The sequence below is a fragment of the Melitaea cinxia genome, chromosome 18 (genome assembly GCF_905220565.1).
Source record: "Melitaea cinxia chromosome 18, ilMelCinx1.1, whole genome shotgun sequence".
NCBI classification, from domain to species: Eukaryota; Metazoa; Arthropoda; class Insecta; order Lepidoptera; family Nymphalidae; genus Melitaea; species Melitaea cinxia.
Window position 1 is genome coordinate 16,131,914 of NC_059411.1, and position 17,356 is coordinate 16,149,269.

The 17,356-nt window shown below is 50.1% G+C and overlaps 1 protein-coding gene across 1 annotated transcript; it reads right to left on the reverse strand.

The window, feature by feature from the left end:
* Positions 1 to 10,689: 10,689 nt before the first annotated feature.
* LOC123662161 lies at positions 10,690 to 15,700 on the reverse strand. Its single transcript, XM_045597045.1, has 2 exons — positions 14,379 to 15,700; positions 10,690 to 14,296 (listed from the first exon to the last, which is right to left on the reverse strand). The coding sequence occupies exons 1-2, from the start codon at positions 15,698 to 15,700 to the stop codon at positions 10,690 to 10,692; spliced, it is 4,929 nt and encodes a 1,642-aa protein (XP_045453001.1).
* Between the last annotated feature and the right edge of the window lie 1,656 nt (positions 15,701 to 17,356).

Sequence of the window (17,356 nt, forward strand, 5' to 3'; positions counted from 1 at the left end):
TGTGTGTGTCTGTGTTTGGAGGCCCATCGAGAGGCCTGGAGGATGGCGAAGAGTTCAGCCTGAAAGACTGAACAGCTTCGATGGAGTATGAACTTCTTGACGACCGGCGGCCCCGCTCCGTTATAACATACGAAGGCGGCACCGACCGAGCCGTCATCGAGTTTGCTGCCGTCTGTGAAGATGGTGGGGATGGGGTTGGGGAGGGAAGAGAGATGGGAGGACAGTTCGGCTTCGGAGTGAAAGTAGTGAGGATTAAATGTGATTCTTCGGGCAGGATGAAGGAGATGATGGGGGGGTATGTGCTTTTCTAGGGTGATGTCGTCGGGAAGGAAATCGCAACTCCCCGTAAGTCGAGCGAGTTCGATTTGGTTGACCTCGAGGATCTTAATGTCGATAGGGGTGAATTGCGCCAGAGCGAGTGCAGCATTGGTCGACACCGTTCTGAAGCCTTTAATGGCTCTGAGGGCGAAGCGCCGCTGCATGCTCAGGAACAGTCTGGATATGTACTTTCTCCCGACGACATGGCCCCAGATGCCGGCGGCGTAAGTGACTATTGGTTGGATGACCTGGAGGTAAATTGTGCGGATGTTCTCGGGATGGGCTCCCCAAGTGGGTTTACAGTATAGTGTGAGTTTGTGGAAGAGTGCAGTGGCTTTGTTGATGACGTGGGTGACGTGTTTGTTGAAGCGTAATTTGTTATCCAGGATGACACCAAGGAGCTTGATGTCGTCCTGGAAGTGTAGTGAGTGAGAGTTCATGCGTATGTCTGTATTTTTGGCCTTATCGCTGAAGGCGATGGCCTGTGTCTTCTGTGGGCTAAACGTGAGCTTGACCCCCCGTCCCCAGCTCACGATAGCGTGTAGTGCCTGGTTAGTAGTGTCCTGCAGGCTAAGTGGATCCTTGGCGGCCACAATGAGTAGAACGTCGTCCGCGAAGGCCTGTATTCGACACCCAGAGGGTAATTCGAGTTCCAGGAGTTCGTCCAAGATGACGTTCCACAGAATGGGGCCGCAAGTCGAGCCCTGGATGCAGCCCTTGGTCATGGGTTTAGACACGCGGGCGCCAGCGTAATCGAGGGTGACTGTACGGTCGGTCGTGTAGTCTAGTACCAGTCCGTAAATGTTGGAAGGACAGCCTATGAGTCGGAGTCGGTTGAGGAGGGATGGCCACCAGGCGTTGTCAAACGCGGCCTTGATGTCCAGGGAGATGGCGAGGGTGAGCAATCCGTCAGATTTGGTCTTGGTAATGTAGTCGATGGCCGCTTTGAGGGCGGCCGTAGTACTAGTCAGTGGCCTGAATCCGTACTGCCTCTCGCTCAATTTGTCCGTTGTCATGGCGGCGAAGGTGATCCGCTGGACAAAGAGCTTCTCGAGGACTTTTCCGAAAACAGGCAAGAGTCCGATCGGTCTGTAAGAGTTCAAGTCAGTGTAGTCAGTTTTGGAGGGTTTAGGTATGATCTTAACGAAGGCTTCCTTCCACTGTTTGGGGAAGTACTGTAAAGTCAGGCAGCGGTTCATAATGTCAGTAACTAGGTCGGGATAGTGGAGAGTAAACTGTCTACATATGTCGGAGGTGAGATGGTCTAGTCCGGGAGCCTTTTTGGGGCTCATGTTGTCCAGTATCTCGTGGATCTCTTGGGAGGTGAATGGGAGGTCGGGTTCGGTGTCGGGGAACGTATGGGAGGCAGCTCTTAGTTCGTGGTGTCTGGGGTGAGAGTCGGATGTGTCGTTCGGGTAAAAATTGTCCAGTAGAGCTTGTGCTGTATCTTTCTCGTCGGTGGTGAATCGATTGTCGATTTTTAGAGAAGTGGGGGGGCGTCGTGGGCCCGATTCCTTTAGGAGCCTATTCGTGAGGGACCATACGTTCTCCTTTGTCTGGAGTTCGCAGAATTCCCTAAATTTAGTCGTGGATTCGCTCCTAAGCTCGCTGGCGTAGATGTTCTTAAGATCGTGGAGCTGGCTGGCAAGAGAGTCGGTAGGCTGCCCGTCTCTTTTGGCCGCGTGTAGCGCCCGATGGAGACCTATGACTTCCCGCTTCCGGGATTCCAGGGACTCGGACCACCAAGGGGGCCTGGCCTTGGAGTCAGAGGCCCGGATGGGCATTGACTCCTTGCAGGCGGTGTGTATAGTTTCGGTGATGTGTGTAATGAGGAGTTCCAAGTCTTCACGGTCGAGCGTTCCGACTTGGGTGTCGAGGATATCTGTGTTGGTCATAAGTGAAGAGAGCGAGCTCTTGAACTTAGACCAGTTTGCCTTGTGACTTTTGTAGAGGAAGGTGGATGAGTTTGTGTGTTGTCTAGTGGTGTTGTATGAGTGAGAGGGGTTGTAGTTGAGTGTATAGTCTATTGCGTTGTGTTGAGATGACGGGCAAGCTTCCATGTTCACCTTCCAGTCAGTGATGTGATTGTGTATGGGATATGTGGCGAGTGTGATATCTATAATAGAGGAGCGAGTACGTCCGTTGGTAAAGGCCTCGAAGGTGGGAGTGGAGCCGGTGTTGCACACGTACAGGCCGTATGCGTCGGCCAGCTCCTCTACCCTGACTCCGCGGGCGTTGCGACGGTCGCTACCCCATAGAGGGTTCCATCCGTTGAGATCGCCCCCCAGAATGCATTGCGTGTGCGTGTTGTGTTGTAAAAAGTGTTCGATGAGTGTAAGTGTATCTGAGTGGTCGTGTCGAGGTGGTATGTAGATGGAGGCGATGTGTAGCTGTGTGTGTCCTATCTGCGTCCGAACCACACATAGGTCCGAGGAAGAAAATTCGGTGATGCCGAAGAGTTGGACGTGTGGTTTGGAAATGATGCAGGCTCTGACAGAAGAAGAATTAGTGGGGAATTGAAAGATGTTGAGGGGATATCCGTAGGGGAGCTTGACTTCCTTCCTGGAACCCAGGTACGGCTCAGACACAAGGGCGATGGAGTGTGGGCTGTGGATAAAATAATTTAGAAATTCGTGAAGCGACTGAAAAGATCTGTTGAGATTGATTTGGGTGAAACTTAATTTATTGCGCAGATCCATAATCAATATTGTTGTTGGTCTTGGTTCGCATCGCCCTTACGATAGGACACGTGTGAGAGGTGGATGAATGTGTAGTTTCGTGCTTGTTATTAGGGAATCGGGCTTTGTGTCTGGTGCAGTTGAAGCATTTGGGAGTTTTGTCCTTGGCTGGGCAATTTTGAGAGAGGTGCCCCTCCTCGGCGCAGTGTGCGCAGCGGTCGGAGGGGTTTTTGCAGTTTTTAGCAGTGTGTCCGAACTGCAGACACTTACGGCACTGTAAAAAGGGAGAGTGCTCCTCGACATGTACTCTGTAAATATCAATTCGCACTCTGCCCATTGCGATGAGGGCACGGAAGGCACCGGGAGAGGTGATGAGGATTGCATTGTAAAGTGACTCATTGCGGTTGTTGCGCTTGAATTTCAGTGTGAGGTGTTGGTTGGTGTCAGTATTTTTAAACTCACCGAGTTCGGGGTTTTGCGCCAGGATGACGTCGACGAGCTCTTCGCCGGCCACCTCCTTAGGGATGCCCTTGATAATGACCATGGGTCTGAGTCGGTGAGCGATCTCCGCGGAGACCTTGGAGTTGGGAGCAGTCTTCGTGCGGTTAAGGGTGTCGTCACGCTCCCTTTCGGAGTCGAACTCGACCCTGATGGCTCCTTTGAGTGGGACTACCCTTGCCGGATTGTACCCCAATTCCCTGAAGGGGACAGTCTCCTTGAAGGCAGTGATTGTCTCTTGCGGGTTGGCGTTCTTATTTTTTGTGGTGATCACCAGGGCTGGCCTGGTGGTGGGGGGTGTGGCTACCACGACTTTGGTAGCCGTAGTAGGCTTGGTGGCGGAGCTGGGCGTGGTCTTCGAGACGAGCTTCTTTGTTATGGACGCATAAGAGTCCGTGATTTTCTTAGTTGTCTGCTCGGTATTAGTTTTAAGATTGGTGTCGAGGGAGTCAATTTTGCCCTCGATACGGCTAAGCGCCAGGAGGACGGATTGGCTGGTAGGATCTGTGGGAAGTGTAGAGGGAGCGGGGGTGGGGAGGGCGCATTCGTTAATTCTGCCGTGGATCTTCAGGGCGTCACAGATTTCATCGGCTGCTTTAATGGCAAGGTCCCTGTTGAGTGCCGAGACACTTTTCTGTTTTTCGGTAGGAGTGAGGCACTTTTTAATCACGTCGGCGAGGGTGAGCACCGTTTTCTCAAAAGAGGGGGTGTCAGAGATCTCAGCTGCTCGCACGGGTAGTGTTAGGGGTTCGGATGGGGGTTTAGTTGTTTTCGGCTTGGGTTTGGTGGTAGCGGCGGCCCTGTCAGAAGGACAGGGGGGCGATGGTGGTGGCATGTTTGGAGAGTACTATGAGTTAGTTTGTGAATTTGAGCGGAACAGTAAGGGGAGGGGGGGTTACAATGGGGGGGGTCGGGGGGGTTGGGGGTTGGTGTTGTGAATCAAGAATGGGGGGGGTGATGTGGCGGAATTTGGGGGGTTAGGATGTCGTTTTCTGCGAAACGGCGAGGGGGAGGGGGGGGGAAGGTAGGGGGGGAGAAGCCCCTCCTACTCTACTATGGAGATGCCCGATGAATTTTAGGACAGCACTTCGAGGGAAAAAGTTATTCCCCTCGAAGTGCGAAAATTCTGGAATTTGGAGACGCTGGTGGGGGCTATGGGTGGGTTGCCCAAAAGATCGTTTCAGGTATGGCTGAATGAAAATTCGCTCAAAAATGGTCTCCGACGCACCGTTTCGGCGCCACGTGGCCTACCAATGAGACGAGAAGTAAGATAACGGAAAGGTTTATGGACGGAATAGGATGGAGCTTTTGGGAGTATGTGCTCTATTAGGTAGAGCACCTATTGAGGTTATAAAAAAGAGGGGGTGTGGGGGCAAGATTAGGAGGAATAAAGAGCGGAAGTGGCGGAAAAAAAGCCAATTTCTGCAAATAGACTTTTAATTGAAAACTAAAAAAGTGAGGGGGGTGGGGGGTACCTCGTTTTAAAGGGTAAAACGAGGCGGTACAGGAGTAATTATTTCAGAATTTTAGAAGGAAAAATTTTGGGGGTGGGGGGTGAAAAGTCGTTAGGGGTGGAAAAGGGGTGAGTTCTGGGTGGGGTCGGGTAGAAGAAAGAAAATAAGGGACTTAAGCGAAAACCGCTTGAAAATCGGTTGAGTAGATCCGGAGTTATAGAATTAAAATGTTTTTTTGAGATTTAGTTTAATATACTTAAATTATTACGTAATTTGAAAATCGACTTTTTTTCCTTTGGGAAATTCGGGATAAAAAGTGTAGAAAAGTAATAAGGGACGTAAAAAAGGGATGGATATAAAAGGAAATTGAGATTGGACGAGGAATAAAGGAGTTATAAGCAGTTCTATAAATAGATCTTTTAAGAAAACAGTAACAAACTTATTGGTGCAGTCAAATGGTCTTAATGGAAGTATATATCTGAAGAATGACAAGTCCGAAAATTCTGATTTTTGAATTTCACTGTTTATCGTGACACATAAAAGTACTAAAAGTAAAAAAAACACACTGTCTTCGCTGATAATTTTTTGTAATTAGTCTTTAAAAGTTGATATGCTAATTTTAAAACTCACACTTAAGTTGGTAATCACGATATCTTCAAAACTGATTAAGGAAAGTCTGGTTTCTGATTGAATTGGGGTAGTAAAGGTCGCATAGAGTGTTTTAATTGGTAGTATGTCACCGTGGCACATGTACTTCCGGAGTTAGCGCCAACGGCTACTTCTACCAACTTAAGGAAAATTGTCCAAGAAAAATAGAAAACGTAGAAGGAAAATTTTAAAAATTTGTAGGCAGTTAGAGAGCACTTAGACGCACCTTTTGACACTTAAAAGTTAGTGGGTTGTCGATCTTGTTTCCACAGCGTTTGCCCTAGAGTGTTGCGAAAAGGGCGTTTTAGCGCGCACTTAAGTTTGTACTGAATTTAAAGTATATAAATTGAACAGTAATTATATAGTGTTATATATTGTTTTGAAGGGGAGAACTTGGACAATGCACTGACACAAAAATCTTTCACAGAAGTTAATACTATAAAAAGTTATGAATTTTTTAAACAAACACTATGGATTTTTAAACCGTTTTATATGGGGAAAAACACAAAATTTGCTGTAAAAAATCGAATTTTTCACTTAAAAAGATTTTAAAACCACCAGCGGGTAGCTGGCGGCAGCGCGCAACTTTTAAGACGTAGTACGGAATTTTAAGTCGCAATTAGCCGATTTTGAGGATTTTTCGCGACGGAGCGACGTAGAAATGCTGCGTACGGGGCGAGCGTTCGCTGCAGACTGGTTAGGTTAGGTTAGGTTAGGTTAGGTTAGGTTAGGTTAGGTTAGGTTAGGTTAGGTTAGGTTAGGTTAGGTTAGGTTAGGTTAGGTTAGGTTAGGTTAGGTTAGGTTAGGTTAGGTTAGGTTAGGTTAGGTTAGGTTAGGTTAGGTTAGGTTAGGTTAGGTTAGGTTAGGTTAGGTTAGGTTAGGTTAGGTTAGGTTAGGTTAGGTTAGGTTAGGTTAGGTTAGGTTAGGTTAGGTTAGGTTAGGTTAGGTTAGGTTAGGTTAGGTTAGGTTAGGTTAGGTTAGGTTAGGTTAGGTTAGGTTAGGTTAGGTTAGGTTAGGTTAGGTTAGGTTAGGTTAGGTTAGGTTAGGTTAGGTTAGGTTAGGTTAGGTTAGGTTAGGTTAGGTTAGGTTAGGTTAGGTTAGGTTAGGTTAGGTTAGGTTAGGTTAGGTTAGGTTAGGTTAGGTTAGGTTAGGTTAGGTTAGGTTAGGTTAGGTTAGGTTAGGTTAGGTTAGGTTAGGTTTACCGGGCGGTGCGGAAGAAGCTCCGTCCGTGGGCACCCCCTCTGACCACGAGTCTGCAGCCGCAAATCTTGCAGCGCGTAGTCGAGTCCCTCTTCCCTCATAGGAACGAGTGGAGCCCACCGGCTATGGGCGTCACGGAGCCGCGTCTCGCGGAGAGCGGGATCCCCCCTGTGACCGAGGCGGAGCTCGGTGCGGCCGTCGCGAGGCTCAAATCGAAGCGCACCGCCCCGGGCCCGGACGGCGTGCCGGGAAAGGTGCTGAGCCTCGCGACGGGTAGCATGGGTGGCAGAATTCGGGCCCTGTTCGACAGGTGCCTGGAGCAGGGCCGGTTTCCCCAGGTGTGGAAGACGGGCAGGCTCGTCCTGCTGAAGAAGGACGGACGGTCGGCCGAACAGCCTTCGGCCTATCGACCGATCGTGCTCCTCGACGAGATCAGTAAGGTGTTCGAGCGCATCCTGGCGACTCGAATTCTCGAGTCGATGAACCCGGGATTGCACGAGGCGCAGTATGGATTTCGTCGGGGGCGGTCGACCGTCGCGGCCATCGCCCACCTCAGGGACCTCGCCGAGTCGGCGGTCTCCCGGGGTGGAGTGTTGTGGGCGGTCTCGTTGGACGTGACCAACGCGTTCAACTCTCTGCCCTGGGAGACGGTGAGGGTGGCGCTGGGATACCACGGTATCCCGCGCTACTTGCGTAGGCTCATCGGAGCTTACTTTGCGGGAAGGGCAGTAGAGTTCCCGATAGGCGGTGGCGGTCTGTCGAGGCGGTCCATGTCGTGCGGCGTTCCGCAGGGTTCGGTCCTCGGACCGCTCCTGTGGAACATCGGCTACGACTGGGTGCTCCGCGGCGCCTCGTTGCCGGGAGTGTCGGTCATCTGCTACGCAGACGACACTCTCGTCACCGTTCGCGCCGGCGGGCACCGCGAGGCGGGCCGCCTCGCCACGGCCGGCGTCGCGCAAGTGGTGGCCAGAATTCGGGCTCTCGGGCTGGAGGTCGCCTTGCAGAAGACGGAGGTCCTGGCCTTTCACGGGCCGAGGGCCGCTCCTCCGCCCGGGACGTCGATAGTCGTCGGGGGTACTTCGATCGCCGTCGGGTCGACGATGAAGTACCTGGGCATCGTTCTCGACGGTCGCTGGAAGTTCGACGAACACTTCCGGCGGCTGACCCCGAAGCTTCTGGCCGCCGCCGGAGCGCTCGGGAGTCTACTGCCCAACCTAGAAGGGCCCGCCGACAAATGCAGACGCCTCTTCGTGGGCGTCGTGCGTTCGATGGCGTTGTATGGCGCTCCGATTTGGGCGGGCGCTCTCTGCGCGCGGAACGTGTCGCTGATTCGCAGGCCGCACCGCGCTATCGCGCTGCGGGCTGCGAGGGCGTACCGCACGGTGTCCTACACCGCATCGTGTCTCCTCGCCGGCAGCCCCCCGTGGGAACTGGAGGCCGAAGCTCTCGCGTCGGTCTTCTGGCGCGTGACGGAAGCGCGCCTGAGGGAGGAACCGCCTCGTCCGCAAGAGGTCGTGCGATGGAGGAGAGAAGCTCGCGACGGCCTCTTCCGGAAGTGGTCGGAGAATCTCGAGGACCCGAACGTAATTACGAGTCGGGGGCTGGTGGCGGCGATTCGGCCCGTTCTGCGCGGCTGGGTCGATAGGCGACACGGTGCGATGTCGTTCCACTTGGCGCAGATGCTGACCGGGCACGGCTGCTTCGGTCGCTATCTGTGCCGAGCGCTGGGGCGGGAGCCGACGTCGGAATGTCACCATTGCGACGCCGGCGCCGAGGACACGGCGGAGCACACGCGCGCGGTCTGCCCGGCGTGGTGCGAAGAGCGCGCCGCCCTGTCGGCGGCCATCGGAGCGGATCTCTCGCTGCCGGCCGTGGTCTCGGCCATGGTCGGCAGCGAGGAGAACTGGAGCGCCGTCTCCTCCTTCTGCAGCGCCGTGATGCTGCGGAAGGAGGCGGCGGAGCGGGAGCGGGAACGGGATCCGAACTCGCTTCCGTCTCGTCGCGGGAGACGCGGTCGGCGGCGCAGGGCCTACCTGGCCAACCTGCAGCCGCCGCCCCCGTAGTTTGGATCAGCGGGCGATAGGTCGGGGGATCTATCGACCGCATCGCACGATCCCGAGGAGGACGGAGAGAGGCGATCTTATGTGTTCAAGGGATCCTCTCTCGGGTCGCTGTCGCTTTTGCGGCGACGACGACGGGCCCTAGTCTGGGCAGGCGCCGGCGGGATCGCGAAAGAGCTTTGTGTCCTCGCGATCTCGCCACAAGCGCATAGGCGGAACACACGTGTGGTTTTTGTTCAGTAAGAGTCTGACTCCCCTCCGAGCCCCCCCAACCGGAGGGTGTCCATGAAGGATTTTCCACACGTAAAAAAAAAAAAAAAAAAAAAAGGTTAGGTTAGGTTAGGTTAGGTTAGGTTAGGTTAGGTTAGGTTAGGTTAGGTTAGGTTAGGTTAGGTTAGGTTAGGTTAGGTTAGGTTAGGTTAGGTTAGGTTAGGTTAGGTTAGGTTAGGTTAGGTTAGGTTAGGTTAGGTTAGGTTAGGTTAGGTTAGGTTAGGTTAGGTTAGGTTAGGTTAGGTTAGGTTAGGTTAGGTTAGGTTAGGTTAGGTTAGGTTAGGTTAGGTTAGGTTAGGTTAGGTTAGGTTAGGTTAGGTTAGGTTAGGTTAGGTTAGGTTAGGTTAGGTTAGGTTAGGTTAGGTTAGGTTAGGTTAGGTTAGGTTAGGTTAGGTTAGGTTAGGTTAGGTTAGGTTAGGTTAGGTTAGGTTAGGTTAGGTTAGGTTAGGTTAGGTTAGGTTAGGTTAGGTTAGGTTAGGTTAGGTTAGGTTAGGTTAGGTTAGGTTAGGTTAGGTTAGGTTAGGTTAGGTTAGGTTAGGTTAGGTTAGGTTAGGTTAGGTTAGGTTAGGTTAGGTTAGGTTAGGTTAGGTTAGGTTAGGTTAGGTTAGGTTAGGTTAGGTTAGGTTAGGTTAGGTTAGGTTAGGTTAGGTTAGGTTAGGTTAGGTTAGGTTAGGTTAGGTTAGGTTAGGTTAGGTTAGGTTAGGTTAGGTTAGGTTAGGTTAGGTTAGGTTAGGTTAGGTTAGGTTAGGTTAGGTTAGGTTAGGTTAGGTTAGGTTAGGTTAGGTTTTTTTTATTAAAATAAGTTGAGACGCTATGAGAGTTTAATTGTAGAGAAAAGATGGTTTGATGAGTATTACAAGATAAAATGAGAAGTGTTTGGGTACGCTCCGGCAAACGTAAAGAAGAAATTTAAGGGTTAAATATTTTTGAGACATTGAGAGTAAAATTATATACAATAAAAAGTTAGGGTAGTCCCGGCTGGAGTCTTTTTATGAATCGGTGACTTTCTGGTGGGTGGGGTGGCCTGCGATTTGATACAGTTGGTCCCACCCATTCAGAACAGCCAACCAAAATGAAAGATGAAATGATGTTGATGGATAATGGGGGTGAAGAGCTAAGATAAGGGAGGGGCTGGTTATGACATCGTCCCAGCAGCCACCCTTCTCGCCGATTTGATGGGGGTGAAATGATATCTTAAACTAGTACATATAAAATTTTGTAAGTAAAAGGAATATAATTGTAAGACTTAAAATAGTATTAACAGTAGTATCGTACATTGGTATTTTTATGTTTTTTTTTTTTTTTTTTTTTTTTTTTTTTTTTTTTTTTTTTTTTTTTTTTTTTTTTTTTTTTTTTTTTTTTGTATAAATATAATATAGTAAAATGTAATGTTTTCTCAATATATATATGATAATGATTGATTTTTTTTTTTTTTTTTTTTTTTTTTTTTTTTTTTTTTTTTTTTTTTTTTTTTTTTTATACTTATCCTAGGGTACATGGTAAAATAAGAAGTAAAAAAAGTGACAATAACATAGATAAAATTTAACAGTAGTAATTAGAGACTTATGAACTAGCGTTATACTCCTTGAGCACCCTCAGGATCGAGTCCGACAAGCGAAAGTAGGAGCGGATACCGGCTCTGTGGGGTAGAAGCCCTACTAAGTTGTAGGGGTCCACTCCAAGGTATCCGCAGGTTTCTTCATGTTTATGCCTGAAGGCCGAAAACTCAGGGCAGCTCCTCAGGAGATGGTCCAGGTTCTGAGGAGTGGCTCCGTCGCAGGGACAGACCTCGTCCTCGGCGAGTTTAAATTTGTGTAAATATGATTTATTGAAGGCGTGTCCGGTGAGTGTCTGAGTGAGTGTGAATGTGATGTGTGTGGATTTGAGTAGTGTGTGTATGTGGTCTATTGTAGGGAGGAGGTCGCGGGTGTGTTGGCCCTGTTGTGCCTTCTCGTACCTCTCGCGCCATTCGGTGAGACTACGCTCTCTGGCCATAAGCTTAACAAAGCTTATGGGGAAGAGATCGTAGTCGAAGGCTCTGTGCATGGTAGCGGCGAGTTTTGCTTCGGTGTCTGCACGTTCGTTCCCGGTTATACCTGCATGGGCTTTGACCCAAGCAAAGTCGATACAGCCGGTGGGTGAGTGATCGTGTAGTGTGGCGTGAAGGTGTGCAACCAAGGGGTGTGTATTGCTACGATTCTGGGAGGCTTGGATGGCCGCTCTGGAGTCCGACAAGATGAGTGTGTGTGTGTGTCTGTGCTTGGAGGCCCATCGAGAGGCCTGGAGGATAGCGAAGAGTTCAGCCTGAAAGACTGAACAACTTCGATGAAGTATGAACTTCTTGACGGCCGGCGGACCCGCTCCGTTGTAACATACGAAGGCGGCACCGACCGAGCCGTCATCGAGTTTGCTGCCGTCTGTGAAGATGGTTGGGATGGGATTGGGGAGGGAAGAGAGGTGAGAGGACAGTTCAGCCTCAGAGTGGAAGTAGTGAGGGTTGAATGTTATTCTTCGGGCGGGATGAAGGAGGTGATGGGGGGGTATGTGCTTTTCTAGGGTGATGTCGTCGGGAAGGAAATCGCAATTCCCCGTGAGTCGAGCGAGTTCGATTTGATTTACCTCGAGGATCTTAATATCGATCGGGGTGAATTGCGCCAGAGCGAGTGCAGCATTGGTCGACACCGTTCTGAAGCCTTTAATGGCTCTGAGGGCGAAGCGCCGCTGCATGCTCAGGAGCAGTCTGGATATGTACTTTCTCCCGACGACATGGCCCCAGATGCCGGCGGCGTAAGTGACTATTGGTTGGATGACCTGGAGGTAAATTGTGCGGATGTTCTCGGGATGGGCTCCCCAAGTGGGTTTACAGTATCGTGTGAGTTTGTGGAAGAGTGCAGTGGCTTTGTTGATGACGTGGGTGACGTGTTTGTTGAAGCGTAATTTGTTATCCAGGATGACACCAAGGAGCTTGATGTCGTCCTGGAAGTGTAGTGAATGAGAGTTCATGCGTATGTCTGTATTTTTGGCCTTATCGCTGAAGGCGATGGCCTGTGTCTTCTGTGGGCTAAACGTGAGCTTGACCCCCCGTCCCCAGCTCACGATAGCGTGTAGTGCCTGGTTAGTAGTGTCCTGCAGGCTAAGTGGATCCTTGGCGGCCACAATGAGTAGAACGTCGTCCGCGAAGGCCTGTATTCGACACCCGGAGGGTAATTCGAGTTCCAGGAGTTCGTCCAAGATGACGTTCCACAGAATGGGGCCGCAAGTCGAGCCCTGGATGCAGCCCTTGGTCATGGGTTTAGACACGCGGGCACCAGCGTAATCGAGGGTGACTGTACGGTCGGTCGTGTAGTCCAGTACCAGTCCGTAAATGTTGGAAGGACAGCCTATGAGTCGAAGTCGGTTGAGGAGGGATGGCCACCAGGCGTTGTCGAACGCGGCCTTGATGTCCAGGGAGATGGCGAGGGTGAGCAGTCCGTCAGATTTGGTCTTGGTAATGTAGTCGATGGCCGCTTTGAGGGCGGCCGTAGTACTAGTCAGTGGCCTGAATCCGTACTGCCTCTCGCTCAATTTGTCCGTTGTCATGGCGGCGAAGGTGATCCGCTGGACAAAGAGCTTCTCGAGGACTTTTCCGAAAACAGGCAAGAGTCCGATCGGTCTGTAAGAGTTCAAGTCAGTGTAGTCAGTTTTGGAGGGTTTAGGTATGATCTTAACGAAGGCTTCCTTCCACTGTTTGGGGAAGTACTGTAAAGTCAGGCAGCGGTTCATAATGTCAGTAACTAGGTCGGGATAGTGGAGAGTAAACTGTCTGCATATGTCGGAAGTGAGATGGTCTAGTCCGGGAGCCTTTTTGGGGCTCATGTTGTCCAGTATCTCGTGGATCTCTTGGGAGGTGAATGGGAGGTCGGGTTCGGTGTCGGGGAACGTATGGGAGGCAGCTCTTAGTGCGTGGTGTCTGGGGTGAGAGTCGGATGTGTCGTTCGGGTAAAAATTGTCCAGTAGAGCTTGTGCTGTATCTTTCTCGTCGGTGGTGAATCGATTGTCGATTTTTAGAGAAGTGGGGGGGCGTCGTGGGCCCGATTCCTTTAGGAGCCTATTCGTGAGGGACCATACGTTCTCCTTTGTCTGGAGTTCGCAGAATTCCCTAAATTTAGTCGTGGATTCGCTCCTAAGCTCGCTGGCGTAGATGTTCTTAAGATCGTGGAGCTGGCTGGCAAGAGAGTCGGTAGGCTGCCCGTCTCTTTTGGCCGCGTGTAGCGCCCGATGGAGACCTATGACTTCCCGCTTCCGGGATTCCAGGGACTCGGACCACCAAGGGGGCCTGGCCTTGGAGTCAGAGGCCCGGATGGGCATTGACTCCTTGCAGGCGGTGTGTATAATTTCGGTGATGTGTGTGATGAGGAGTTCCAAGTCTTCGCGGTCGAGCGTTCCGACTTGGGTGTCGAGGATATCTGTGTTGGTCATAAGTGTAGAGAGCGAGCTCTTGAACTTAGACCAGTTAGCCTTGTGACTTTTGTAGAGGAAGGTGGATGAGTTAGTGTGTTGTCTAGTGGTGTTGTATGAGTGAGAGGGGTTGTAGTTGAGTGTATAGTCTATTGCGTTGTGTTGAGATGACGGGCAAGCTTCCATGTTCACCTTCCAGTCAGTGATGTAATTGTGTATGGGATATGTGGCGAGTGTGATGTCTATAATAGAGGAGCGAGTACGTCCGTTGGTAAAGGCCTCGAAGGTGGGAGTAGAGCCGGTGTTGCACACGTAGAGGCCGTATGCGTCGGCCAGCTCCTCTACCCTAACTCCGCGGGCGTTGCGACGGTCGCTACCCCATAGAGGGTTCCATCCGTTGAGATCGCCCCCCAGAATGCATTGCGTGTGCGTGTTGTGTTGTAAAAAGTGTTCGATGAGTGTAAGTGTATCTGAGTGGTCGTGTCGAGGTGGTATGTAGATGGAGGCGATGTGTAGCTGTGAGTGTCCTATCTGCGTCCGAACCACACATAGGTCCGAGGAAGAAAATTCGGTGATGCCGAAGAGTTGGACGTGTGGTTTGGAAATGATGCAGGCTCTGACAGAAGAAGAATTAGTGGGGAATTGAAAAATATAGAGGGGATATCCGTAGGGAAGCTTGACTTCCTTCCTGGAACCCAGGTACGGCTCGGACACAAGGGCGATGGAGTGTGGGCTGTGGATAAAATAATTTAAAAATTCGTGAAGCGATTGGTAAGATCTGTTGAGATTGATTTGGGTGATGCTTAATTTATTGCGCAGATCCATATTCAATATTGTTCTCTGTCTTGGTTCGCATCGCCCTTACGATAGGACACGTGTGAGAGGTGGATGAATGTGTAGTTTCGTGCTTGCTATTTGGGAATCGGGCTTTGTGTCTGGTGCAGTTAAAACATTTGGGTGTTCTGTCCTTGGCTGGGCAATTTTGAGAGAGGTGCCCCTCCTCGGCGCAGTGTGCGCAGCGGTCGGAGGGGTTTTTGCAGTTTTTAGCAGTGTGTCCGAACTGCAGACACTTACGGCACTGTAAAAAGGGAGAGTGCTCCTCGACATGTACTCTGTAAATATCGATTCGCACTCTGCCCATTGCGATGAGGGCACGGAAGGCACCGGGAGAGGTGATGAGAATTGCGTTGTATAGTGACTCATTGCGGTTGTTGCGCTTGAATTTCAGTGTGAGGTGTTGGTTGGTGTCAGTATTTTTAAACTCACCGAGTTCGGGGTTTTGAGCCAAGATGACATCAATGAGCTCTTCGCTGGGTACCTCCTTGGAGATGCCCTTGATGATGACCATAGGTCTAAGTCGGTGAGCGATCTCCGCGGAGACCTTGGAGTTGGGAGCAGTCTTCGTGCGGTTAAGGGTGTCGTCACGCTCCCTTTCGGAGTCGAACTCGACCCTGATGGCTCCTTTGAGTGGGACTACCCTTGCCGGATTGTACCCCAATTCCCTGAAGGGGACAGTCTCCTTGAAGGCAGTGATTGTCTCTTGCGGGTTGGCGTTCTTATTTTTTGTGGTGATCACCAGGGCTGGCCTGGTGGTGGGGGGTGTGGCTACCACGACTTTGGTAGCCGTAGTAGGCTTGGTGGCGGAGCTGGGCGTGGTCTTCGAGACGAGCTTCTTTGTTATGGACGCATAAGAGTCCGTGATTTTCTTAGTTGTCTGCTCGGTATTAGTTTTAAGATTGGTGTCGAGGGAGTCAATTTTGCCCTCGATACGGCTAAGCGCCAGGAGGACGGATTGGCTGGTAGGATCTGTGGGAAGTGTAGAGGGAGCGGGGGTGGGGAGGGCGCATTCGTTAATTCTGCCGTGGATCTTCAGGGCGTCACAGATTTCATCGGCTGCTTTAATGGCAAGGTCCCTGTTGAGTGCCGAGACACTTTTCTGTTTTTCGGTAGGAGTGAGGCACTTTTTAATCACGTCGGCGAGGGTGAGCACCGTTTTCTCAAAAGAGGGGGTGTCAGAGATCTCAGCTGCTCGCACGGGTAGTGTTAGGGGTTCGGATGGGGGTTTAGTTGTTTTCGGCTTGGGTTTGGTGGTAGCGGCGGCCCTGTCAGAAGGACAGGGGGGCGATGGTGGTGGCATGTTTGGAGAGTACTATGAGTTAGTTTGTGAATTTGAGCGGAACAGTAAGGGGAGGGGGGGTTACAATGGGGGGGGTCGGGGGGGGTTGGGGGTTGGTGTTGTGAATCAAGAATGGGGGGGGTGATGTGGCGGAATTTGGGGTGTTAGGATGTCGTTTTCTGCGAAACGGCGAGGGGGAGGGGGGGGGAAGGTAGGGGGGGAGAAGCCCCTCCTACTCTACTATGGAGATGCCCGATGAATTTTAGGACAGCACTTCGAGGGAAAAAGTTATTCCCCTCGAAGTGCGAAAATTCTGGAATTTGGAGACGCTGGTGGGGGCTATGGGTGGGTTGCCCAAAAGATCGCTTCAGGTATGGCTGAATGAAAATTCGCTCAAAAATGGTCTCCGACGCACCGTTTCGGCGCCACGTGGCCTACCAACTTAATCGGTAATGGCGTCGAAGACCCTTATGAGACGAGAAGTAAGATAACGGAAAGGTTTATGGACGGAATAGGATGGAGCTTTTGGGAGTATGTGCTCTATTAGGTAGAGCACCTATTGAGGTTATAAAAAAGAGGGGGTGTGGGGGCAAGATTAGGAGGAATAAAGAGCGGAAGTGGCGGAAAAAAAGCCAATTTCTGCAAATAGACTTTTAATTGAAAACTAAAAAAGTGAGGGGGGGGGGGGGGTACCTCGTTTTAAAGGGTAAAACGAGGCGGTACAGGAGTAATTATTTCAGAATTTTAGAAGGAAAAATTTTGGGGGTGGGGGGTGAAAAGTCGTTAGGGGTGGAAAAGGGGTGAGTTCTGGGTGGGGTCGGGTAGAAGAAAGAAAATAAGGGACTTAAGCGAAAACCGCTTGAAAATCGGCTGAGTAGATCCGGAGTTATAGAATTAAAATGTTTTTTTGAGATTTAGTTTAATATACTTAAATTATTACGTAATTTGAAAATCGACTTTTTTTCCTTTGGGAAATTCGGGATAAAAAGTGTAGAAAAGTAATAAGGGACGTAAAAAAGGGATGGATATAAAAGGAAATTGAGATTGGACGAGGAATAAAGGAGTTATAAGCAGTTCTATAAATAGATCTTTTAAGAAAACAGTAACAAACTTATTGGTGCAGTCAAATGGTCTTAATGGAAGTATATATCTGAAGAATGACAAGTCCGAAAATTCTGATTTTTGAATTTCACTGTTTATCGTGACACATAAAAGTACTAAAAGTAAAAAAAACACACTGTCTTCGCTGATAATTTTTTGTAATTAGTCTTTAAAAGTTGATATGCTAATTTTAAAACTCACACTTAAGTTGGTAATCACGATATCTTCAAAACTGATTAAGGAAAGTCTGGTTTCTGATTGAATTGGGGTAGTAAAGGTCGCATAGAGTGTTTTAATTGGTAGTATGTCACCGTGGCACATGTACTTCCGGAGTTAGCGCCAACGGCTACTTCTACCAACTTAAGGAAAATTGTCCAAGAAAAATAGAAAACGTAGAAGGAAAATTTTAAAAATTTGTAGGCAGTTAGAGAGCACTTAGACGCACCTTTTGACACTTAAAAGTTAGTGGGTTGTCGATCTTGTTTCCACAGCGTTTGCCCTAGAGTGTTGCGAAAAGGGCGTTTTAGCGCGCACTTAAGTTTGTACTGAATTTAAAGTATATAAATTGAACAGTAA

What these genes read in the sequence shown, in the direction of transcription:
- LOC123662161 (XM_045597045.1), bottom strand. Translation starts at nt 15,700, where the DNA reads ATGCCACCACCATCGCCCCCCTGTCCTTCTGACAGGGCCGCCGCTACC. An exon ending in AATATTGAATATGGATCTGC is followed by an intron (nt 14,297 to 14,378) that starts GCAATAAATTAA and finishes TTTTATCCACAG; the next exon opens with CCCACACTCCATCGCCCTTG.